At 47.6% G+C, this 24,788-nt stretch overlaps 8 protein-coding genes across 8 annotated transcripts; 5 read left to right on the top strand and 3 right to left on the bottom strand.

Annotated features, from left to right (window-relative positions):
- Nucleotides 1–300: 300 nt before the first annotated feature.
- PHATRDRAFT_44902 (predicted protein) lies at nt 301–1,876 on the top strand. Its single transcript, XM_002178992.1, has 2 exons — nt 301–710; nt 814–1,876. Exons 1-2 carry the CDS (start codon nt 397–399, stop codon nt 1,646–1,648), a joined length of 1,149 nt encoding a protein of 382 aa, XP_002179028.1. The 5' UTR covers nt 301–396; the 3' UTR covers nt 1,649–1,876.
- Nucleotides 1,877–2,451: 575 nt separating this feature from the next.
- On the top strand, nt 2,452–8,838 carry PHATRDRAFT_44901 (predicted protein; the record flags this gene model as incomplete). The annotated part of the gene is made up of 6 exons (XM_002178991.1): nt 2,452–2,628; nt 2,658–5,525; nt 5,592–6,104; nt 6,207–6,427; nt 6,498–6,766; nt 6,841–8,838. 6 exons carry the CDS (start codon nt 2,452–2,454, stop codon nt 8,706–8,708), a joined length of 5,916 nt encoding a protein of 1,971 aa, XP_002179027.1. The 3' UTR covers nt 8,709–8,838.
- Nucleotides 8,839–9,367: 529 nt separating this feature from the next.
- On the top strand, nt 9,368–10,657 carry PHATRDRAFT_44900 (predicted protein; the record flags this gene model as incomplete). Its single annotated transcript, XM_002178990.1, has 1 exon — nt 9,368–10,657. The coding sequence occupies exon 1, from the start codon at nt 9,449–9,451 to the stop codon at nt 10,655–10,657; it is 1,209 nt and encodes a 402-aa protein (XP_002179026.1). The 5' UTR covers nt 9,368–9,448.
- A 445-nt stretch (nt 10,658–11,102) lies between these two features.
- PHATRDRAFT_44899 (predicted protein) lies at nt 11,103–12,201 on the bottom strand. The gene is made up of 2 exons (XM_002178773.1): nt 11,508–12,201; nt 11,103–11,425 (listed from the first exon to the last, which is right to left on the bottom strand). Exons 1-2 carry the CDS (start codon nt 12,108–12,110, stop codon nt 11,162–11,164), a joined length of 867 nt encoding a protein of 288 aa, XP_002178809.1. The 5' UTR covers nt 12,111–12,201; the 3' UTR covers nt 11,103–11,161.
- A 373-nt stretch (nt 12,202–12,574) lies between these two features.
- PHATRDRAFT_44898 (predicted protein) lies at nt 12,575–14,206 on the top strand (the record flags this gene model as incomplete). The annotated part of the gene is made up of 1 exon (XM_002178989.1): nt 12,575–14,206. Exon 1 carries the CDS (start codon nt 12,710–12,712, stop codon nt 14,204–14,206), a length of 1,497 nt encoding a protein of 498 aa, XP_002179025.1. The 5' UTR covers nt 12,575–12,709.
- A 90-nt stretch (nt 14,207–14,296) lies between these two features.
- On the bottom strand, nt 14,297–15,157 carry PHATRDRAFT_34441 (predicted protein; the record flags this gene model as incomplete). The annotated part of the gene is made up of 1 exon (XM_002178772.1): nt 14,297–15,157. The coding sequence occupies one exon, from the start codon at nt 15,155–15,157 to the stop codon at nt 14,297–14,299; it is 861 nt and encodes a 286-aa protein (XP_002178808.1).
- A 1,709-nt stretch (nt 15,158–16,866) lies between these two features.
- PHATRDRAFT_34440 (predicted protein) lies at nt 16,867–18,042 on the bottom strand (the record flags this gene model as incomplete). The annotated part of the gene is made up of 1 exon (XM_002178771.1): nt 16,867–18,042. One exon carries the CDS (start codon nt 18,040–18,042, stop codon nt 16,867–16,869), a length of 1,176 nt encoding a protein of 391 aa, XP_002178807.1.
- Nucleotides 18,043–19,466: 1,424 nt separating this feature from the next.
- Nucleotides 19,467–24,108, top strand: PHATRDRAFT_44896 (predicted protein; the record flags this gene model as incomplete). Its single annotated transcript, XM_002178988.1, has 2 exons — nt 19,467–19,962; nt 20,120–24,108. 2 exons carry the CDS (start codon nt 19,467–19,469, stop codon nt 24,049–24,051), a joined length of 4,428 nt encoding a protein of 1,475 aa, XP_002179024.1. The 3' UTR covers nt 24,052–24,108.
- Nucleotides 24,109–24,788: the final 680 nt, after the last annotated feature.

Here is a 24,788-nt window from a genome sequence, read left to right as displayed (position 1 = left end):
ACCAGGATACCTTGTGATGGTGCCGGAGGACGATTGGGTTCGTGTTGCAGATGTCTACTGATCCCATCTCCACGAAAGTGCGTAACTGTAAATGATACATTTTTTTGAATGTACGAGGGCATGTGAGCATAAAACAATACAAAATGTACTGGTAAAGTACTTGGATTTATAATTTGATCACCCGGTAGACCTCGTGAAAATCCATACAGCAGACAGACCGTGTATCTTAGGACGCCATTCAACGACAGCGTATCTTGACGGAAGTTCGGAATCACGATCCTTGTCCAAATCGGAAGTTTGGAATGATCCTGTTTTGCGAATACCATTCTTACAAATTCCTCTCGTTGGACAGTAACCATTGAATTCATCGTATAAGTCAAATATTTCGGCCAGACCATGGCTACCACATTTGATTCATCTCAGGCTTTGGCCGGCCTTCCGCCGCCACACGTCCTCGAAGAGGGCGGGTACACGCCAACGATTGAGGACGCCCTGGTCAAGGAAGAAGCCTTGGAGGTTATCAAACGAACATTTGAAGGCAACCTCAAGGCTAACGTTAACCTTGTCCGGGTTTCCAACCCCATGTTTGTCACCAAACGCTCTGGTTTTAACGACAATCTCAACGGTACCGAGCGTCCTGCAACATTTGCTCCACGAGATTTCCAAGATATCAAGTTGGAAGTGCCATTCTCACTGGCGAAGTGGAAGCGGTAAGTGTTGCCCGAGTTCATCTTGCGACACCGTCGAATATCGCAAGTTCCATGGCAGACTACGTACGTCTTTTTGCTGATTTTCTTTTCGTTTTGCTTGCAGCTGGGCCCTGCATTATTACAACATCCCCTCGGGCAAAGGCGTTGTTACTGATTTCCGCGGCCTACGTTGTGACGACGACGTGGATTTTACCCACTCACTTTACGTGGACCAGTTTGACTGGGAAAAACGCATTGACGAAAGCGATCGCAATGTCACGTACCTCGTAGAAACGGTTAAACAAATTTACAAGGCTGTCTACGACACGGAACAGGTGGTTGCGGAAAAGTACGGTGTCAAGGCGATTCTCCCCAAGGACATTGTGTTCGCCAATACCGACGACATGATTAAGAAGTATCCCGATGTTTCGCCCAAGGAACGTGAAAATTTGCTCTGCAAAGAGCACGGTGCCGTCTTTCTCATCGGCATCGGTGGCGCGAAGGAGGACGGAACGCTGCGTCACGACGGACGCGCTCCAGACTACGACGACTGGACTACCCAACGCGAGGATGGTGGATTTGGTCTCAACGGGGACTTGCTCGTCTGGAATCCCATCCTTGAAATGAGTTTTGAATTGAGCAGTATGGGTATCCGTGTTAATCCGGAAATCATGGAGAAACAACTCTATCTCTGTGGTGTACCAGAACGCAAGGAATATGTTTGGCACCGTATGTTATTGGACGGAACCTTGCCGCAGTCGATTGGTGGAGGTGTCGGACAATCGCGTTTGTGTCAATTTATGCTTCGGTGTGCTCACATTGGCGAAGTCCAGCACGGATGGTATGACCCGGACGAAGTCGTGGTTCTGCGAGAAAAGGGCATTAAACTGCTCGGACTCGGCGAGTTTGACGAAGATCCCATGGCGAATTCATTGCATAAGGCCAAGAATGCCATTTAGTAATGGAGAAAGGTAGCGAAAAGGAAAGATTGTGGATCGGGAGTGGTCTCTTGTTTGTCGGGAGCGTACATGGGAGAGCCGATTCTACAACGTTTTGTATCCGACGACAGAGAAAGATCAATGATGATGAGTGAATATTACGTGTTATCTGTCGTGGTCTCGAAAGATTGAATATGCATGGAGAAAGAAGGGCAATAAATTTATCAATAAGCCGTCTACTTTTGGAATAAGCTTTACATGTTTGTTGCTTGGATGGCCACTAGACGTTCTTCTTCAGCATGACGACGCAAAGGCTATTCTGTTCTTGTCAAAGAAACGAGAACCAGCGTCCATTCACAGTCAATGCAACCATTGCATTGCCACGATCCCAAGCCAGCAGACGTGTGATGAACAAATTCCGTGCATTTTCCGATATGCTTCGATAGCGTCAGTGGAGTCGCCACCGATCTCCCAACAAAGAGTGTGGGAAAGCCAGCAGGAAGGAGTCTCCAGAATAGCACTCACAGTCAAAGAAGAGCAAATTGACATCCTTTACTATTAGATTGCTAACCCTTTTAACGAAGGTATTAATGGCTGGGCACTTTTTTTTGAAAAAAATGGAGACTGTCCAAGTTCTTGCTGGAATGTCCCATTATCCGCAGACATTTTTGTCGGTATGAATGTTCACTAACCATTAGGGTTTCTGTATGGTAAGCGACCGAACCAATTTGACAGTGAAGACACGGATTTGGACACGGGACTCAATTTCCGAGACGCCGGACTACATCGAGCGAGCCCGCTCTCGGTGAACAAAAAGAAGCAGCATGTCGCGGGGACGTTCTGTAGCGACAAACGGGGACGACGGCCACCCGCTTTACCAGTCCAGACCCGTTTCAACCCCGGAAAAAGGAGCACGAATGGCGACCTTCCCAAGTTGTGGGACTACCAAACAACCATCCAAAACGGCCACAAGCTACCAGCACAAGGCAGACAGATACGCGGTGAGTGTGGAGGATAGAGCATGTCAGAGAATTTAGAAGAAATGGGGATGGGTTCCATAGGCAAGCGCCCGAAACACGGCGAGAGTCAAGTGGACGAAGCAGATGTCGAGAGTGATCCTTTGGAGCAGACGGCAGCAGCACTTGCGTCAATCAATATGGCCAGGTATCAAGATTCCAATAGCTTTTTGGAATCACAGCATCAATCTCTGGGGGAAGTTTTTGAAAATCCAACAGCAGCAACTCATCGTGCAATTTCGGAGGCTTCGCACGCAGTACAACCTTCTTCGACTCGGTCATCGAAAGCAAGGCCATCAGAGGAGTCAGTGTCAGTCCCTCCCCCCTTGTATCACCAGAAAAAGCATGGCAAGCACGTCCCCGCAAAGTTTCGTGGGACGAAGAAGGGTGGCAATATGGCGTCGCAGGCTGGCACGGTCAATTCTTCGAAAAAGCGCAAACTGAAACGACGCACTTCCAATATTTCAGCGCAACGTGAAAAGCGCAAAAGTGCTGGTGGGAGTAGTATCAGCAACACGAGCCGGACTGTTCCTGTACAGGATGACGCACCGGATCGCATTGTCAATCCCTTGCTGGAACTTGTAGCGGCGCCAAACAGTCAACCCAGTGCCGCAGACATGATTCCTCTTTATGATGTGTGGTTCCCTCGCCCCGATACGTACTCGGTCGCGTACGCAGCCAGACTGCTCGGTTTCGATGTCCCTGTCGTCGCCCCCTCTACTGCTGTCGTAACTCTAACAACGTCATGGCCGCTGTTGCGGAATTATTCGTCGACGCTTAGTATTCCTGATAGTGGTCGAACGTTGCCAGCTCTATGGGAACAGTATCAGCAGGGTAGCTGCGAGAATGATCCCATATGGCAAGAAAGCACGGTAGATCCGCTGTATGTGTCCCTGATACGACAACCAGAGCTGGGTCGTCTTTTAGTAACACCGGCTCAGCAAAGCCGTCTGCTGTCCTCACTCACCGACGAAATCATGCTCCCAGTATTGGATCTTGCCAAAAGCAAAGGTGGTGGGTCCGAATGGACATGGTCAAGTCTGGCTGATTTTCACGAAAGAAATCCGGAAAAATCCTGGCCTTCTTCTCTGGATACTATTTCTTCCGGTATTTATGTTTTAAGCGACAACCTGCCCATCGGTCTCGTTTCCTATCGATTTGAATGGCATCCGCTGAGTCACGACACGTCCGAAGTGATCCTTTCGCTGGATGGGCTAAGTACAGCCGATGACATATCGTACATTGGACAAAATGCCACAACCCATCATGTACCAGAGTCGGAAACCCGGTTGTTGCTTGTAACGCTGATTTGCCTTGCACTAGAACATGCTAGGGCTTCGCACGTGTGGTATGCAACTATTACGGTACCTCATCAACTGCGCGATTTTTTTGTACGATATTTTCGCATGGTACCGATCGAGGCAGCGAAAGACTGCAGTCTGGAGGGTAAAGCTAGAAATACCACGACGACCGCCGCCAAAGATTCTCGCCAAACACGCACTTCTGCTGGTCACGGACAGTTTCCTGAAAACGACGACAAATGTAATGTCGGACCAAGAAATTCCATTGCCGATATGGATTCCGGAAAAGAAGTGCCGGGAGATAAGATAGGTCTTCTTGTTGCAAGATGCTCCATGTCCGAAAATGTGATGCCAAGTGCCGATTCGAAGCATGCAAAAATGGATTTTGCGGTTTTTTCTGCGACGACCAGTAGTGGGCTCTTGCAACACAAGTCGATCAACAACACATGGACAGGAAACGGTATACAGGAGCCTGATGGCAATGCTACGAGTGCACTAGAAACGGACGATTTAAAATCTTCATTGAAATCTGAGATCAAGTCTCTACAGAAGGACAAGACGCTGGAGCGACAAGATGTTGATATAGTTGGTCTTGTTTGCGATCTCAATCGATGCAGCTACCGCTACGCTTTTTTAATGCTGACAGAAGCGCAAGAAGCACGTGATTCGGCCTCCAATTACCATACGCAACATGAAGCATCTCAAAAGCAACGATGGTTGGTCCAAATGCCAAGCGTAGACGAGGCGAGAGCGACCCACCAAAATGCCGAAGCGCCATCAACCTGTGGTTCAACGATCAGAACAAAAAGAGCACCGACTCGCAAATCCGTCCACTTCTTTACAAACCCTGAATCAATTGTACGCGATGTAAGCGTTCGGTTCCGAGGCAAGGTTAAGGACGAAAACAAGATTGAATTCTTTCATCTCGAATTTGATGGAGAGCTTGGACCAAAGATTATTGCATCTCGTGTAAACGATGGGACGAAGCTGGATGTGATGCGAGCATTTTCGCCACCTTCAAGTATTAGAACTGATACTTGTACTGAAGACGATGAGATTTTGCGTCATCTTCTTTCTAAAAAAAAGCAACTGGAGGAGTTTGAGGGAAACTTTGAGCCAGCACTTCGCTCCATACTACGAAAGATTGTGGAGGAGCGAACGGTTTATGAAAGTCCGGAAACTGTCGAACAGCGAAATGAAGAGAAAAATATCCTTTACGAAAACAAAAGGATGTTGCAGCGGCGTAAGGAGATGGACAAGGCTGTGGAGAAGCAACGCGAGCAAGACATGGACGCCGTTTGCGACATTTGCAACGACGGAGAAGTAACACCAGATAACCAGATTCTTTTTTGCGAAGCATGTAACGTCGCAGTTCACCAATTCTGCTACGGGATCGAAAGAATTCCAGCTGGGGACTACTACTGTTTGGCATGTCGATATCTAGGCAGGGACAAGTTGGACAGCGCTCCAGCTCCGCTTCCCATCAGGTGTGAGTTATGTTGCAAAAAGGAAGGAGCCTACATCAGGACGGCCGCAAAAAGTGATGATGTATCGTTGGCTACTTTTGGAAAATGGGTACATGTAAGTCTTATCGCCGTTCAAAAATTTGGCAAATGGTGTGGACACTAAACATTTTCCTCTCAATAGATGGTATGCGCAAAATGGCAAGGTCTAAACTTCGTAGACGAATCAAGCCCTGATCTTATCGAAGACGTTTCTGAGCTGAAATTGGGATTTAGGCAACTGAATATCAGTTGCTACCTCTGTCTAGCGGAGAGAGGGGCCATGAATGTTTGCCGACACGCCGGATGTAAACGATGGATTCATGTAACGTGTGCAAGAGCCGTGGGAACGTGCAACGTGGTCCATGGAGAAAATGTTAAAGGACCAGTTGAAGTCAATCCATGGACACTTTTGTGCCCTGAGCACTCATCTGTACCTGTTAGCGAAATACCAAAACATTCTTTATCCACCGAAACACTTATCTCAATTGCCCAAGAATTTCCAATAGAGCCCAAACCTGCGCCAGCCCCCATTGCCCTGATTCCGTTCAATACTGCAAACGAAATCGAGCGCAAAGCCCTGCTCGCGAACAAAGCGTATGAGGCCGAACTTTTGGTTGAGATAACGATGAAAAAACTGTCCGGTGTCCGATGCGAGGTATGTGATCAAGCGGAAGAGAACGGCATTGGTCTAACTCGATGTTCTGGCTGCGCAATAATTTTTTGCGCATCTTGCAAGCTCGATGTTGATTGTATTCAGGGCAACTACAAATGCCCACGGTGTATATTTGTGGAAACGGCAATCAAAGAAGGTCGGGGTTTCACGACGCCGTCTTGTATCGCTTGCTATCAACAAGGCGGATGGTTACGTGCTAGTCACGCACGTCCTGTTAGTAAAAAGAGCTACTGGAAACACAACCCCAGAGAATTTGAGAAGTCATTGTTTGGCCGGCAGCTATGGTGTCATACGCTCTGTGCATTGTAAGTCGATATGAGTGTGTTCATACCAAGAATTTTCCTAGTTGCTGAAATCTGAGTTTGTTTTCACTAGTTGGCACAAGCAGTTGATCCTATCTCCCAAAACCGGCGAGATTGATCTTTCTGATGTTGTGATGTCCAGCGGTCGCGGTTTGATAAAAGGAAACACGTTCTGCTTTTTGTGTGGACAATCTGGTGGCTTGAAATTGCAGTGCGATAACGAAGGTTGTCATACGGAAAAAAACAATCGCAAGTCGCATACATGTTTCCATGTAACTTGCGCTCGCCAGGCTGGATTGGAAGTAGAGGCGTACGATATCGGCCGAAAAATGCATTTTTATGGTAAGTCATTCTGAATTTTTGCAAGTTCGTAAGGAGTAGTTTTCCACTCACGATATACACTTCAAAAATTGAAGTAAAATGCTACAGACATGGAGGTAACGAATTCAACCTACGAGCGCGATTGGAAGATATGATTGAAAAAGAGAAACGGCGAGCCGGAAAAACATTTGCGAGGGTCGATTCACCCATGACGTTTGCCCATGCATCGCGCCTTCTAAATTCCGCTATTCTCGTCCTTCGTATCTTCGGCTGGGCGTGGCGATGGGCAGAATGGTGGGTCGACTATGATTCATCGTGGGAACCACTGCTGGAACCTGGGGAGGTAGAAAGTGACATGACGAAAGAGGAGCTGAAAATAGTTACAAGTTCTCGAGATAGCCGTTGCGAGGACGCACGACAGTGTCGCTTGGCTGCATTTGGAGCAGCCTTAAGAAATCGCTGCTACGACACGGAAGACGATTTCGACCGCGAAGCCCTTGACCGAGCCTTGCGCGCCGTGCTGAGTACACCGAGCCTGGTTGGACCATTGGAAGACTTTGAAAAAGAATTCTTCGTGGATTGGCTGGGCCGAGCCTATCGGTCAAAGAGTAGGATTCTTGGCTTTGGAGAGGACAAGATTAGTGTTTCAAGCAGCCGGTTTTGTGCACACATTGATGGAGGAACTCCTAAACATGAACTAGGTACGCGGCCAACTCCTGGTACCCAATCACTCCAAAAAGGCAAATGCTTTGAAGAGTACGTTGAGGAAACGGACGATTTCTTGAAGACGAGTGTGATGGTTGACGACATCCGAAGCTGTCCTCGACGAGACAGAGCAGCTACGTCCGAAAGTTCTCCTGTGGCAAATCCTTCTGTCAAAGTAGGCGAGCCATCGATCCTTTCAAAGAAGCGACCCGGACGACCACCGTCGGTGGATCCTTCTAATTTTACGGAGCGTGCGCCTTGTCTTTCGCCTAAACGAAAACGACCGGGACGCCCACGCAAATATCCCCGTCCGCTAGATGTTTCCATTTCAAATCCCAAAAGAATAAGTTCGCCAGCGAAAAGCAAACGGGAACGACCACAACCAATAATGGATGCTCCCGTCTTTTCTCCACCGCCAATTGAAGCCAAGCTTACGCTGCCTCCGTCAGCTAGCGTCATGCCTCCACTAATTGGCAATAAACGAAAGCGTGGGCGGCCTCCTAAATCAGGAAAGACAACTCCTATTCCCCACGTTTCAACATCGCATCCGATCAGGCAGGATCCTTCTGTAGAATTTGAAATTGTAAAGCGGACACGACGGGGTCGACCACCCAAGAATCTTAAACCTGACTTCATTGAAGAAAGCACTGATAAGCCAACTCTCACCAATACAAATGATCTGGGAAATCAGTTTGAATCTGAGCAAGCTAGATCATCGATGGAGGACGAGTTGCATGCAATGCCGGCGGACAAGATCAAAGGGCTTGTTCACAGTATGCCAACTCACAAAAACAAAATTCCAAAGGGAGTGCACCAGCACAAAGACTCCGAGGAATGGAACAAGAGAAGCCAAGATGGGGCAAAGATTGAATGCGATCCTTTTGAAAGTATTCGAACTAATTCCACGAGATCAATAGTAGAGTCTGCGATAGACGCCACGGATAACAGAATTCTTCCGATGGAGCAAGCGACTTCATCCTCAACACCAACACGACCTCTCAGTAGGCGCCCACGTCGCACACTTGGTGTCACTCCGCAGCAGTTGGAAGACACGGGGAGTGCGTTTGATGTCGTTAAGCGCCGCCGACGCATCCTTGCCACCACCTACGGAACTGAAGAGAGTAAAAGCACGGACACCACGCAAGCTACCCGTCAATCATCTGAGCTGAGAAACGGCGACGACAAAGATCTCGATAACGACGACGATCTTCCCATTGCTAAGCTGGTCGAACGTCGGCGAAGGTTTTTTGATCGGTAATCAACATTTGGAAAGGAAAAGGATTTTGAGTTCAAATCTTGGTAAGGCGATAGACACGGAAACGGGGGGATGACGAAAGCAGCATAGCTATCTAACAGTAACCAGAACATTCCTTTTGCGGGCATTTGTATTTTATCTGCTATTTTACAAAGTCCCTTTGCGAGCCTAAATCTCGAAGTCCCAGTCGAAACAACAGTCAATAGGTTATTGCGTTGAAAGTATTTTTGGGGTGGTTGCTCCGAGGAAGAGCATGGCTTAACATGTTTCGGGCAAATTACTGCTAATTCTTTTTTTTTTCTGGTCGACAACTGGAAGAATGTTAGGACCAGTCAGAATTCGCTGCCTAACTGGAAAGGGAAGGAATTGCTGTCAGTGTGGCGGATTTGACTCTACGAATCTTAACTGTAAGTAATAAAAATTTTAGGGGCTGATCTGGACGACTGCAAATCGAAAAAACTGGCGGCTTAACTATGGAGTCTGGAATCTCGATTTTGAATGTTTGGAGTCATTCCGATTTTACAGTGACACCATTAATACCACCGGTAGTGCCAACGCACACGACACGGAGTTGTCAACTAAGAGGTCCAGTTGACCTGCCGTGCCGGCTACCTTATGGCCGAAGCGATAGATTCATCCCTTCACATTTTCACTCGGCGGGGGCGAATCTCAGCGTTGTAAAGAATCTGAGATTCCTCTTGCGACACCTCCATTTGATTCTTCGACTGAAAATTTTTATCATCATGTTGAGCACGTCTTCATCTCTTTCATCTCTAGCGACAGCCGAGCCGTACATTCCTCAGCTGATGTCCAACACAATGACGAATTCGATCGCTCAATCTCCGACGGTTTTTTCCAATATGGTTGACACCTTGTTGGCATCAGCTTCGACAACCTCACAGATAGCAGCGTTTGCCACCAATGCGCGGCTTCTGGAGCATAAAAGGAAAGACTCACCCTATTTTGATCAATGCCATACTCATGTTGACCTGACTCTCAACGTTCGACCCCGAATTGACTTGCGGGAGGCAGGTGAAAAGAGCTCGCAGACAGACCTCCATAGCTTACGTCGGCAATTGCGTATCACGACCGACATGCTGCCAACGTCACCTCCCACGATTGTCGGACACCGCGGTGCACTCTACGACTGCCTCGAAAACACCCGACAAGGATTCTTACGCTGCGCCCAGATAGGCGTCGATGCGGTCGAATTGGACGTGTTTTTGCTTAGAGACAATACTCTCGCGGTGTTTCACGGCGGCGGGACTGACGAAAATCCCGGTGATTTATCCGAGTACTGTGTTGGTCAAGATGGTAGAAACATTTTGGATTTGACGTACGACGAGTGCCTGCGATTACAGTTCAATCAACATTTTGATGAATTTCCGTGCGGGGCTGACGAAATCGCACGTGGCGTTATTCCAACACTAGAACAGGTTCTGCGAGATCTCAAACCTACTGGATGCAACGTGAAAGTTGAACTCAAAGGACCAGGAACTGTTGAACCCTCTCTCAAACTTGTGGAAGAACTGGGTATGATGAATCAGGTTCAATTCAGTAGTTTTTACCATGATCGACTCAAGTTATTACGTGAGTTACGTCCGGATAAGAATGGGAATGGCCAGTACGCGGTCCGAACCGGTGCTCTCTTTGATGAAGTGCCAGTCGACTATCTTACTCAAGCATTAGACTGTGGCGCCACCGAAGTACATTTGCGGTACGATACCTGCACTGTGGAACGCGTACAAGCAATTCACAATGCCGGTCTCGGTACGATGGCGTGGTTCCGGGGTCCCGTCGGCATGAAGACCGATACGAAAAACAAATTTTGGGATGTAGGGAATGAGGACGAAGAGTGCTATCGGGTGGTAATGGCCTCAGGCGTACAGCAATTGTGTTGCAATCGTCCTGTCGAGGCTTTGGCATTTTGTAATGCTCTCTATCATGCCTGATTGACTGTGAGCCATTCGCTTTCGACTTTCAGACGGCCGCTTTTTGTTGGTTGCTGTCTCAAGATTCCGATTTGAATGACAAATTGGATTGCTTGCAATTCCACATAGTGACAGTTTCCAAGCGGGAGTGTATCTCAAGTTTGGACCGGCGTCGCCCCGGATGCAGCAACACACATACAGCTTCTTATAGATACGTGAAATTCATACAAAGAAAATGTAACGCTCTGAAACATTCTCGTTTCGTGTAATACAACGATTTTAATTCTGCAACCTTGAATATACGATAGGTTCCTTGGGGCTTAGTAGGCCAAAGGTCAATCAGAAACTCACAATTTCTATGGAGCTTGGATTGGGCATCCGCTTTAGACAACCTTCGTGTGGCTCGAATGAGAGAGAGAGAGGTATACATACTTATGTATATCTCACGAATAAATCTGTTGAAAACTAGTAGATATGCATGTGGATTAATTGCGCTTGTGGCATTATGCAGAATAGAGCTTGCCACTAATCTAACTCGTCTTTCAGCTTCCGATCCAAACTCTGCTCACGTCGTTGAGATGCGGCATCCCGCCTCTCCAGATCCTTGATTGACTTTTGTAGCTCCTCGGACGTCAGACCTGCCATCTTATCCCGCAGAATGGCGTTTTCTCTGGATCGCTTGAGACCGTCTCTGATGTTTTCAATATTTTTCGAGAATTCGTCCGTTCCTAATAGTGACCCTTCGCGGTCTGGATCCCAGGAGGCACTCAAAATGGAATACGTGATGCCCTGTTGAAAGATGCGGATGAGTGGAGGATGTCTAAGAACTATACTCAAAGCATACGGACAGCGAACGCAAAATACTACGTACCACCAATCCCAACAGAAGGACAACGATCGTACTAGCTGCCACTAGTGCGGGTTGGTACTCTAGATTGCGGTACGTAGCCATGTACCAGAATCCTACAAATACTCCCATGCCCAGGAAAAAAGGAAGGCCGACAAAGGGCAGCATGCGTGCGCCCATTCGCTGGGCCACTCGCTCAGGAATGGCAGCCGCGGCTTCTTGCACCTGCTGATCAGCGTCTAGCAACTCTCGCACCTTTCGGAGTTCAGCGTCCTTTTTTTCGGCTTGTTGGCGACGCATGTCTTCGAGTGCGCGTTGGCCTGCGTTGGGACGTTGTTGGGGAGACCGAGTGCTGGTAGCGATTGCCGATCTGGCGGGGTTTTCATCGTCCTTACTAATACTGCTGCTGCTGCTTGCGGGATACGATGTAGAGTCCTGCTGAGCAGTAGTGCTGCCCGATTTCTTTTTGGAAGGATCGGGAGCGCTGCCGAACCCCTTTTTGGCGGATAGAAAAGTAGCGGAATGTACCACTTCCCGAGCTCGAGAAGCGACGGGAGAAAAAGCCCGGGTCTCCCGCGCAAGCTCGACAGCACTACTCAAAACGAAAATCATGCTTGCAGCTCTCATGATAATGAACAAAAACGCTCCTTTCGTATGTGGTGGGAGGGGTGACTCATGTAACCAACTGACTGTGTTGTGTTTAGTGACAGTCAACAATTCGTCGTTAACAGTAAGGGAAGTTGAAGTAACAAGAAAGATGGGTCTGTCGAGGCGGGCGTTTGCTCTTCCATTTTTGACTGCTACAGGCTACAGGTAAGTCGTCATTCGTCAGTGCGCGAACCCGATTTGGATAACGGTAAAATTGATTGAACGTAATTAGTACAGGGAGCCACTGCTGATGGATTGCCTTGTCTTTTCGAAACGAAAGCGGATAGCGTTTTCTGTTAATTTTCCGGGTGTTGACTGGAACTTGGTCGCATGAAGGTCGCACCGTAAGATTGACGGTTGACACACGTTTACAGTTAACACAGTAAGTCTCATATCTTGGAAAACGATCTGTGGCACACGAATGTTTTCACAAATATTTCGGCTGCGAACTTCATCGGCATTCACCTTTTAGAGACAGCGGGTCGACCGAACTCTTGAACAACGCGTGCAATCTCGATAAAAACTTACAGTGAGACTCAGAGAGCTCTTCTGTGTTGGCCGTGCTGCGCTGTACACCCATGTCAAGACGAAATAGCAGGACCGCTTCGGTTGCCGTAGGACAATGCAATTTGTCAACAGTAGCACGACAACGCCAGTCGCTGGTAGCCATACTGTTTTTAATGTCTATTCTATCGCTCGCAACATCTGTATCTCCACCGGCATTACCGGTGTCATCGAAACACTCGACTGAAGTTGGGAACGGCATCAGCAGTATTGCATCTGGCGAAGGAAAGAGTCCAATCGCTCAACTGACAGGGTACTTGAAGAACTCTATTACGAGAACGGTAGATGGCTGTGGGCAGTTGTGGACCAATCACAAGACCTGCAACACAATCCGAGCCAAGCTGCAACATCACCGGGATGACTTGGCCAAAACACCGCCTTACGCACGAATGGAACTGAAGGAGCGCAAAAAGGCGCTCAGCGCCGTGGAAGCCGGTATTGAATACGAAGAATACATGTTCTTGCAAAAGGGCAAAGAAGATCGGGGGAAGCTGATGAATGTTGTATTTCTCATGTGGGGAGCGCCACGATTTTTGCCGTACGCGCTTATGTTTAATCCCGAAATGCTGCCCTCACCCTTTCTTAGTCCAGGCCCCGAATCAGTTCTAGAAAAGAAATCACGCCAGAGATCCACTGCTGTCCTAGAGTGTCTGCTGCAGTTGGAACAACAAGCGAAGGCTGTACCAGCCTTATCCAAACTCAATATCTTTGGTGGAAAGAAACAGCAAGTCAAAATGAACGCAATGCATACTTTCAACGAAAGGGTGGCCTCGTTTTTGATATCGTCATCGTGCCAAGGCCACGAAGGGGCCTCTCGAGTGCTACAAGAGATTGGTGCTTATCTTTATCTACCTGTAGACGAAGATGCCCCCGATCGAGGAGACTTTTCCCGAAAGGCAAAGCGTCTCTGCGACGTCCCCCCCACAGTCATAAAGGGTCTGGGCAGCGCTATTGGCAACGCCGGCTTCTTCGCGTCCGTGTCTCCCAACTTTCTGAATCGCGGAAAAATCCTGGGACACGTCAAAAAAATTGCAGACGCGGATCACTTTTTGGTACAGGCTAATATCGATCTCACGACAATATCGTGGAGGCTATTGCAGGAAGCATGCAGCGACCGGTTGATCGGAAACGCGGCGTCGACCCCAGACGAATTGCAATCAATGCTGTCGTCCTGGTTGAGGTTAGTTGTTTACGAACCGGCGAAACATGATAGTATGCATTTTAACAGCAACTTGGCGCGAACCTCACTGATGGGGTACCACGCATTGCAAGCCACACGGGATGGTCGCAGTGACAGTGCTGTCTTACCGCGGCTTTTATTTGCTGGCGACCGTAATTCCGTGGTGTCCGGTAATGGAATGGTACAGTCCAATGGAAACGGTAGCGTGTTTCCGAGGGCTAGCTTGCCTCCGAGAGAACCCGAGTCGTTTGTAGAAGGAGATGGAGGAAAGTCGTCAAAGGGCAACATTCGTTCGAAACTCAACATCTTCCGTGGGTTGCATAAAAGCTAATATAATTACAACTACCAGGGACTATGCGTAGATTTTTGTTTCGGGTTCTGTACTAGTTGTCATGCATTGTGTCGATCGTCGGCCAAGGTGCTATTGAAGATAAATGATCGACAAGACAAGGGCGGCTATTGAGACAGTATAATTGTCGTCGCCAAAGGGGAGCAGCTCTAAGATGGCAGCTACGAGACTAATCCCAGCCACGATTCCAAAAAGAGCACCCTTCACAGAAGCCGACAGTGCTAAACAATCCCAATAGACCATCCAACTCAATAAACCCAATGAGGTAAGCGTAGATCCAGCCCAAAAGGCGAAGGTCCCTGCAACACTTTTTTCCAGCCCTGGCCACTGATTCCCAGTTCCAAAGCGTCGTCCCAGCAAATCAGCCAGGCCGTCCCCCGCAGCCAAAGTGCTTAATGTGACGATTCCTGTAGGCGAATCTCTCCAGAAAGCCACAATACAAACTGTCATGATGAGAGTATAGATAAAGGGACCTCCCAGGGCTTCCTTGGCATTTCCGGAACGGCTAACGGCACGCGCCAGCGAGGCTTCACCATTGCCGGTTGACGCCAGGTAAAGGCGGACAGTGTTTACCAACGGCACGACGGCAGCAAAATATTTAGCACCTTCAGCGGTCGAAAACACAGGCCACAATAACATGTACAAGGGTGCTGAGAAGGTGTGAATGAGCTTGCGAGAATCACTTGGTTTCATCCATTCCTTTTCCGCCGCGTGCGTATTGACCTTTACAAAAACATAGCCTAGTATGGCGCATAAAATGGCAGCTCCACAGTCGCGGGCAATTAAAGTAAATGCGTAAGGAAGGACTGTGCCTTCAAGTGCTTGTGGGCCGGGAAGATACCCCAACAAGGCTGTTATCGTAACAAGACTAAATGAAGAAAGTGCAAACAGGGCGACAACGAAACGTTTTGAGGACGGAGAAGCGAACGCCATAGAACTGGTTTGGGCGGTCGCGTTGTCACTGTGGTGCGCGCTTTCTTTTCTTTGCTTTTTGCTGGCGTCATGCAACGCACTTCGTGAGCGTTGAAACGGTTGTAACAGCGCATTCTCGTTTTTATAAAGTAAGTTTTGATTCCGAAAAACATAGCGCTCGTCTACATGATTCCGATGTATTGCGTGACTATAGGAACTTCGTTTTGGTAGCCCAAAGGCTGCCACAGCGCCAAGAGTCAGGAAACCCAGTAGCAAGGGCGGCAACGTCGTTCGAAGACGCATACCGGGACGCAAAATCCGAGGGCACTATGTCTTCTGAATGATGCGTGAGCGTCGGATGATGGCTGACTGTGATTTACTTGCGGATATAAGGCTGAATAGGTGTAGGTATACAATCGCCGATAGGGGTGCTTCCGAGACGGGATGGGATAGCCAAGCTCTCGCAACTCTCCTCCCCTTTTCTACTGTTCTTGGAATTGTGCGAATACGACACTTCGGGGCGTTATCAGGTGTCGCAGACGGTGCGTATGTCATCCGTCGCTGCAAAATATGGAAGCCGTTCAATGGTAAAGGATTGTCGTGAAATGACCGTCAGTCATGTGTCCGTACTTCGGACTGATAAAGGAACAAACGGACGAACGTCTAACTGACGTTGGGTGGAAAATATATGTATTCATGTGATGAGAATTATCTGTTTAGGAAAGCAAGACTATGTGCGATGAAGCAAGCGAAGTTCAAATATGATTAATTGGAACAAGAGCAAATGTTGGCGAGAATGAGCGGTTGAAATGAGCGAAGTCAATCGTGTGAAAAACACATTAGAAAATAGGTTTAAACCCCACAATAAGAACAAGAGTTTGGAAGGAAGTTGACTAACTGTTATCCTACGTAGAGTGAGCAGAGAGGGTCGAGATTTCAACAAAGGATAACTACTTTAGAAAAACTGTGTGATCTCTTTTCCCAGTTCTGATTGTTATCACAAATCAGCCATTTGGAAAAAGAGTGTCTTGTGGTGCACCAACCGGCAAAAAATGTTTTAGTTGTATCAACCTTTTATTGCTCTAGAGATTGCAGCAACCAACTTTTTGGCGCTCTAACACTTACAATTGGCCAAATATATAGAAATTTGTCTAGCTGCCTACTTTTACAGTGGATTGCGGAGTTAAATTATGCCACTCTCTACCCTTTCCTTGGAAGTCGAATTGCAGCATAAGAACCACAATTCATTTGCCTAGAGGTACATTTCAGGGGAAACCACACGACTGTTTGCACACTACGACATCTGCCTGTGTAGCTCAAACGAAAATGGATTAACAGCGATATCAAATTGGTCGTGATTGTGAACCGAGAATACCAAAGCGGAGAGAGACACTGATGGTGATAAGGCCACGTTCATTTACTTTGGACATAGGCCGCAATGGACAAAGCTCATTCAGAACACGACTAGTGCCACCCAGTGTTCATTCATTTACTTCCGAATGCGCCCATCAGTATAGAGTAGCTTCACCAGCGTCTACAACTTCTTTTTATCACGCCGTCACAAAAATGCATTGGCTGTCGAGACCGAGGCATTCAATACTGATTGTAAACGCGCATTCCAAAGTGTAGACATGCTGCATTTTCTCCCAAATTCTCATTGTCACTGGGAGGTAGCAGAGCGTTCATTTCGCGTGCAAACCTATCGTGTGGCTTGGCCCATTTTCATACCTTTAGTGCTCTAACGGATTGAAGCCAGTACAACCGGTCTTGGGTCTACAAACCTTGAAACAGTCTACTCGGAAACCAATTTGCCCATGCAATCGCAGAGGAGTTTCCGGATCTTCCAGGGCGACATGAACGTATCGAAGATTGTGTTTCGCAGCTCTCGTCTTAACCATGTCGGAGTATCTGCGATAGAAAGCTGCAAAGTCAGCCGCAGTCCCATTCATCCCGGGAAAATTGTCGCAATGCCTCCTCCATCGATAAATGAGAGACCCACTTGCCCACTTCTCAGCAGATTTGTGCCAACTCTCCGCTCCACGGGTACCTAGCACAATTGTGGCGTTCGGATAATATGCCGCAAGGTTGTTCCAAAACTCGTCGCTAAAGCCGGGATAAAAACATCCTTGTCCTTCGTTCTTCTGCCGGACAAGTCCAAAATCGGAGAATGCTGTCGTGGCGTTTTTGATACCGCAACCAGTCAACACAGGAATATTTTCTTTCAGATTGGATTCCATGCACTTTCCAATCTGGTCTTGAAAATCATAGGACCAGTAATGAGCGGACGCTCCACGCGTGGCTAGTCCGCATTGAAAGTACTTTTGTAGTGACGTGGTGCCCGATTTAGGCAAGCTCATAATTAGGACGGGGCCGGATATTTTCATTCGTTGCCCTTGTCGATCACGGCGGTACTTTTGAGGAGGCTTGTTGTTTGGCCCGCTTCTCGTTCTTTCCTTCCTGCGGCCATTTGGTGTGAAAAGAGCGCCAGTTTGTGTGAGATTGTTTTCAATGGAACCTTGCTCGACCGAATATATAACATCGTTTTCGGTGTAAGATTTGGCAATGGTCTTGTCAATATCTCGATTTGCCAATAGCACCTCACTAAGTGTTCTCGTGTTTTTCATTGATCCCAATAGAACTACAAGCCCAATTGTAGAGACAGCGACTGGAAAGAAAGACTTGAAACGAAAGCGACGATTAGCGTGGATCGAGGCCTGCGGTACTTCTCTGCGCGCTATGCTTTCTATCATGCCTGGTTCGCTACCATTCAAGTTCAGAGCATCGACTTTGCCTGATTGCTTAGTCGGTTGCATACTGGCAAATTTGAACGTGTGTGGTATCTGGTGAAAAAAAACCTTAGGCTTTTGCAATGTGTTACAATTACGAAGTACCATGGGTAACGGCATGTCATGTGAGAGCATGCTGAAAACTCTTGTTTCTGAGTGGTTCTGGAGATCCTTATGTTCAGCCTTAGATAACACTCGACTATGACAAAGGAAGATATTACCGGACATGTGATGGCTGTTTCAGCGACCAAATTAGCCAAGACTCCGAGCACGGCTCTAAAACAGGAACAGCACTCCGAGGATAAGAAAGTGGACGACAAATCGAGTATGGTCATTTCTATAGGTATCCCTCACGGCACTGTCCCTAGCAACCGAGATCACTCACGTCTAATTCGACTCCACCGCCGCCCCGTTATCGGCAACCGAAAGTAAAATCAAAATCGGCATGCCCCCGCAAAGCCCACCGCTGACCGAGTCAAAAGGTGCTTTTCACCGAATAATGTAGATGGCATGGGAAAATTTGGATGGAGGATCAGAATTGCACTTGTTTTTCATTGTTCTTCGCCATCATCGCATTCTCAGGTCCCCGAGCGTATACTTTCTCATCTTTATTAGTCCGCAGCTAAGCATCGCGGTTTCGTCTGTACGATAGCAATTGTTTCGACGGCAGGACCCGATTTGCAACCTGACCCGACCGTCTTGGGATATTGGAAAATAATCAACGGGACAACGCCGCCAGGAGTGTTGCCTGAGACTTGAAACCAAACAATTTTGTCGCCCCACTACAACTAGCAGCAATAGTGATAAGGTTCCATATTGACAGGTCTTTGTGTGGTCCTTTTGCAGATCTGAATCTTAATGTAAATAAAGTCATTGTTATTCGGATAGAGAGCTGTACTAGGTGGGACGGCAAAGCTATTTTTCAAGTCTGTAAATCTTTTGCTCCCGGGGGCTGTTATTGACTGTGAGTTCCGCGGACTCTAGTTGATGATACAGCATCTCCGATTGTTTGCCTCGTTTACAACAAGAGCGCTGTTGACTAAGAACAGGATTTGTTTGTTCAAATGTAAATGTTTGCGTCACGTACACAGTCAAATTCACTGTCAGAACCATTCCATGATGGTGCTATGCTGGCAACTCTTGCTGTTACAGTTTCTGTTTGTTTGATCAGGAGAAAATACGCTAAAGGGGATGGGAAAACGTGAAAAACTCCCTAAAGGGGACAGAACATTTAACAATAAACTGGCGCCAAATGAAGCTACTTAAAGCGAACACGTTCTGTCCCCTTTAGGGAGATTTTCACCTTTTCCCATCCCCGTTAGCGTATTTTCTCTTTGATCAGTCACGGGAATTTGATAAAGGTTAAATATACTGTCACAGTCATGTCAGAAAGTCAAATAGAGAAATTCCGTATTGTGTTCACAGATGCGTATGACCTCCATTCACAATGGCGGCGCACAGCAAACCATCGACGGCAATATCATTTGTTCTTGCTGTCCAGTCAGCCTTTTATTATACCAGCTGATACTGAGTCTTTTGACCGAATGTCTCCCGCTGGTTCGGGATCCCCCCCTCTTTTTTACAAACCGACATCATCGGAGCAAGCCTATGCCGTCTTCATCGCTCAATCAGTGTTTCATACTACACCGGATAGCAGCTTTCGAGTAAACGGTAAAGACGCTGTCCCATTTCTTAGTCAATCGAAGGTCAACCGGTTGGTATTGCGGAATATTTGGACTGTAGCGGATCCTGAAAATATTGGTCACTTGACGCAGATCGCTCAATTGTGGATGATTTTACGACTTGTAGCACTGGCACAGTGCAGCTCCGTTGTTGTGGATGATTTGGACCGAGCCCTTCGATCCGGAGAGACACCAGCGCAGGCACTCGGAAACACTTTGCAAACGACCGCTGATATGGCTTTACCGCTACCAATCTTCCAGAATATACCCTTTCCAGATGGTGATCTTTTGACGCAACTCTACTTGCAGTATAACGAAAGCACACAAAACGGAGGGGGGCTCACGAGCAGCGCTCTATGTAAGGACAAGTCTATCCACAGTACTACCAAGGATTCCAACGCTTTATCGACACCAAATCCAATTTCTTGGGCAAGAGAATTTCTCCGCATCCAATCAAAATTCAGGTCGACAAACAGCATTGTACAACAATAGTGAAAGACCTATGAGTCAATCAGACATGTCTTTCCTTTCGAACAACCCGCACGTTGGAGAAAGCTCGAGTTATGAAGAGCGGAGAGATATGTCAGCCACAACAATCGATGGTAATGGGCTGGACATGACGTGCAACATAATTCCTTCAAGCCACAGCAGCAATGCTCCCTCCCATTCGCAACAAAGACAACAACAGCCATCAATTGGTAATCGTTTCGGGCCGACTGTACACGCATCGAATATTCAGTCCAAAATGAAGAGTTCACTTTTCTGGCCAGAAAAACGAAGAGAAGACGGGGATTTCGACCCGTTCGCGGAAATTCAACCACTTCCCGACAATCCACTGCCCAATCTTTCAGACTCTTTGGCGGAGAAGAATGAACGCATTTCCAATGACGAAGACAGCGATTTTGGAGATTATGTGGAAGCAACAGCGACCGCGCCTGTTTCGCCTTTTTGTGTATCGCAATCGAATCCTGTCCTACCGCAAGATATTTCTTTGATTCGTTCTACAAGCAATGCAGTTTCAACTCTTGGATCAAACGCTTCCGGGCACCTTTACCCATCCATGGCCGGCGTGTTCGATAGTCCACGCGGGCTCCTCTCAACGTCAACGCACGAGCCGAATTGCAATGACAATGTCAACTCAAATCAAGCGAGGACAAGCCAAGAGGCCGAGCTCGGAAGTTTCCTAACCGAAGAGTCAAATTGCACAGCGAGTGTATGTAGAGGGTCCAAAACTAACTGCTTAGACAGCCACGACTTTGATGATATGCCCGCCACTAAAGCTGCTTTGGCGACTTTGGGCTCACAAGCAAGCGCTATAATTGATGAGCTCTCGAAAGCGGAAAGAGTTCCTGTCGGGTTACTGTCGGTCTCGGATGCGTTTGGCAGCTTAGTCGATGTAGAACAAACGCCTCTTCCTAGTCTACCATCTCCTGAGCCCATCGGCACCGTTTTCACTGTAAAAGAAAAAGATTCGCGAGTCGCGGATTCTGTTCAATTTCCGGCTGAGGATGATGAAGACTTTGGAAGCTTTGCTGGAACGTCAATGAATGAACAATGCACATTTCCTGTTAGTTCCGTACAGAAATCAGATCAGACTGAGAAGGACGAGTGCTTCAACAAGTTGAAAGAAGAAAACTTTGGAGTCGTTTCCAGAGATGGAACGCTATTGGTGGATGCCATTGTTGTTTCTGATTTGTCAAAAGAGCTGAAGATGGACTTCGACGATGATGACGACTTTGGCGACTTTACGGCGGCAGTGGGTTCGATGGGAGATACTGCACCTGAATTGACAGGCTGGGACGCGCTAGACGCTTTAGCCAGCGCAAACGACGCCCCACTTCCTTCTTTGGATCACGTCGTTTCATCTGCTGCTATCGGTCACCATGAAATGTCCGTAGCGAGCAGTCGCATAGAAACCGAAGCCGAAACCGAAAATGAAGATTTTGGGGAGTTTGAAGGAGTAGACCTAGCCGAGCAAGACCATGAAATTGGACTTGGTGCTTTTTCATTCATGTCGTCATCTCGCCAGCCAGAAGCATTGGTCGTGAACGAGCTACCTTCTTCGGATCAAGTCGTTTTATCTGCTGCTATCGATCACCATGAAACGTCCGTAGCAATCGGTCGCATAGAAACCGAAGCGGATGGCGAAAATGAAGATGGTGGGGAGTTTGAAGGCGTAGAGCAAGAGCATAAAGTAGGGTTTGGTGCCTCTTTTTCCATGGCGTCATCTTTCCAGCCAGGCACACTGGTGGCGAATGAAGCTTCCGAAAACCCTGGCGGTATTGATTGTGTTATCAAAAGTGATGCAAATGAGGGTTCAGCCCTTGCAGAGCCTTCCGTGTCGGTTTCTTCTGATCTGCTGCCACCGAAAAGCTTAAGTCTTTTTCCGCTCTCGGCTCAGCAGCCTCTATGCAATGCATATCAAGCCAAATTCGCAACAGAGACTAGTCATGATCATTCTAAAACAGATACTGACGCAGGAGCTTCGAATCAGCGGTCTCTGTTCATTCCTGAACCACCGGGAAGTGGCCAACCAGATGTTCTTGGGGACATTGGGGCGAAAGGTGCGAAAGCAACGCCTGTTCTTCTTTCAAATATTACATCCGAGAGCTCTGCATCGAAGGTTTCGGTTGAATGTGTCCCATCACCCGTTTTCGGCGAAGACTATGCTCATGCCGCCGGTATGGTCCTTTTGAGAGAAAACGAGCATGATAGTATCGAGAGAAATGACACTGTAATCCCCTCGGCCCAAATACAATCTGTATACAAGAATGATAGCATACTTGATTGCCAACACGTCGAGGAAAGTTCCGCTGCCGCTCTTATTGAGGGAGCCGATCTGGAAAGAGACTCCTGCACTTCTGCTAGTGAAATGTCCTTAGCAACCGATTCAAACTGCTTTAACTCCCGAAAAACTGGGTTTGATTGCAAGACTGCCATACGAACGGACGATCCGTTCGCTGCCTTTGATTCTTTAGCTGGACCTGCTCTTCCAATTCCCCTCCTCCCTTCGATGGAACAAGACCACGATACTTATGGAAACTTGATATCTGCACTGGGGGAGGAAAGCCACGCCTTCGAAAACTTTGATGACGTTAACGAAACCAAGAATCCTGGGAGTTCTGAATCATTCGATAACTTCGAGGTTGTTGAGGTGATGGAATCTCTTGAAGAGAAGAAGCAAAAGGAAGAAACCAAGTCTCTCGATGGAGAAGACCTCTCCAATAAAATACAAATAAGAATCAATGATACGGAGAGCATCCCGAAGGAGACCGACGAGTATGAAATGAACGCCTTTGGATGTTCGAGTTCACTAAAACTTGAAGAATCAGTCATGAACAAAGAGCCTGAAGAACTGGTCGACGCCTATTTTACCGGAAGTGATCCAGTCTACGAATCATGTGAAAGTCAGCCAGACGCGAAGGTAGCGGCGGAAAATAACAACGCCTTCGGCGATTTCTCAGCTTTCGAGGTCGCCTCTTCCAGCGCACACGTTCGCATCGTTCACATGGACGAGGCAAATTCAGTGCACCCGTCGGATGCTCATCCCCAATTTGGTGTTTCGTCCGGGTCGGAAGTTGAAGATTTTGAGTCTTTTGGAGAATTTGCCGACGCAATAGGCAATCAAACTACATCTGAGTGCCCTACTCATGTCCCAACCACGATATCTGGCGAACCCGAAATAAAGAGAGTTATGCTGATCAGGGAGCACATTTCGCGTCAATCAGACCAGCTTCCTGAGTCTATTCGACGGTCTCTGATGCCACCGGAGCATCACATTAATCTCGAGGAGTGTTTTGATGCAAACATTGGAATGGAAATCCCATTGAGTGAGGAGCGACAGAATCGCGCAAAGCGTTGTGCACACCTTCTGTCCCTGTTAACTATCGACGGCTGCAGGCTGGCGTCGACTTTCTGGGAGCAGAGCTTTACTATCGTGAAAAATGAGCTAAAAACAGCAGTGCTCCTGCTGGAAGAAGCTTTGTCTGTACCATCGGACGAGAAACATCTCACCAAAAGTGCTCTGCAGATATTTGTAAACGGCCTCGCTGAGTATGTCCGCGTTGTGCGATCTATCGTCGCAACTATCGGCGATCTCTTGATGTTGGACCCCAGTGCTTTCTTCACTGTCGACACATTTTCATCCTCATGGCAGTCTGTCCCGCTCTTGCACGATGCTCTTGAAATTGAGCGATTATGGAAAGGCATCGAACGCTTGTGTGAACCATTGGGCCTGGTGCCTCGTAAGATCGAAAGTCTCGTAACGATTCGTACAATCGGGGAACAACGAGTGGAAGCGGATGGCCTTTGTCACTTTACCCTTCAGCCTTTGTCCGAACGAGACGAAGACACCAAGTCTACCATAACATGGAATGGGAGAATCTACATGGCGTGCTCCGCCAACTTTTTAGCCAACAAGTGTGCTTTCTATTCTACTGAAGACTAAGTTTTTTCGATGAATAGTAGCGGTCCACTAACATTAGGTAGACACAAACGTATTCCTAGAGTTGTTACGTTGCATTTACAGTTACATTGATCACTTTTCGACGTACAGACCACAGAAAATCAGTCTACATCACAGGGACCGAAACGACAGGATGGACTCATGTCTGCAATACACAATGGTGTCCGCCAGCGTTCTTGGTCCAAAACATCTTGGCGAAACGCGTTGCACGTTCGAAACTTCACAGGCTTCGCAATCCATACACGCTGATTGTATGCACACACTAATGCAAAATTGTGTCCGGAATCGAATCCGTTCGTAGCGCTGTTAGGATATACGTCAGTCTTGAAGGCAGTTTCGCAATGGAAGCTATTTTTCTGCGCCATAGCGCTGGTGTACGCCAGTATTACGCTCTTTTGACAACAGACGACGGGAACACTTGAGAAGTTAAAATGTAAAACATTAACTTTTCGGCACGTCTCGGTCACGTTCTTGGCATCTTCGAATTGACAAGAGCTCACATTTCCGATCTCCTTGGCCTCCAAAAGACTTTCACTTCGAACATCGTTCTAGTTAAATACAATGATCGTGAAGCTCAATCCCTTGCTGGTCTTGCTGAGCGGAATCTTTTTCCCTCAGACCCAAAGCAATACTTTCGACCAAGTTGGCTCAGAGATTTTCAGTCCTCTAGCCGGAATCGATGAGCGTGCCCGTGTCGACTTTGGTTCCGCGGTTTCCAT

Source organism: Phaeodactylum tricornutum, chromosome 5, assembly GCF_000150955.2.
Source record: "Phaeodactylum tricornutum CCAP 1055/1 chromosome 5, whole genome shotgun sequence".
NCBI classification, from domain to species: Eukaryota; Bacillariophyta; class Bacillariophyceae; order Surirellales; family Neidiaceae; genus Phaeodactylum; species Phaeodactylum tricornutum.
This window is presented reverse-complemented; position numbering and strand designations above follow the sequence as displayed.

Bases quoted from the DNA above. Each gene is read 5' to 3' on its own strand.
- PHATRDRAFT_44902 (XM_002178992.1), top strand. From the start codon at position 397: ATGGCTACCACATTTGATTCATCTCAGGCTTTGGCCGGCCTTCCGCCG. The intron at 711-813 runs GTAAGTGTTGCC...TTTTGCTTGCAG, and splicing joins TCACTGGCGAAGTGGAAGCG to CTGGGCCCTGCATTATTACA.
- PHATRDRAFT_44899 (XM_002178773.1), bottom strand. From the start codon at position 12,110: ATGAGAGCTGCAAGCATGATTTTCGTTTTGAGTAGTGCTGTCGAGCTT. The intron at 11,426-11,507 runs GTACGTAGTATT...ATCTTTCAACAG, and splicing joins TCCTTCTGTTGGGATTGGTG to GGCATCACGTATTCCATTTT.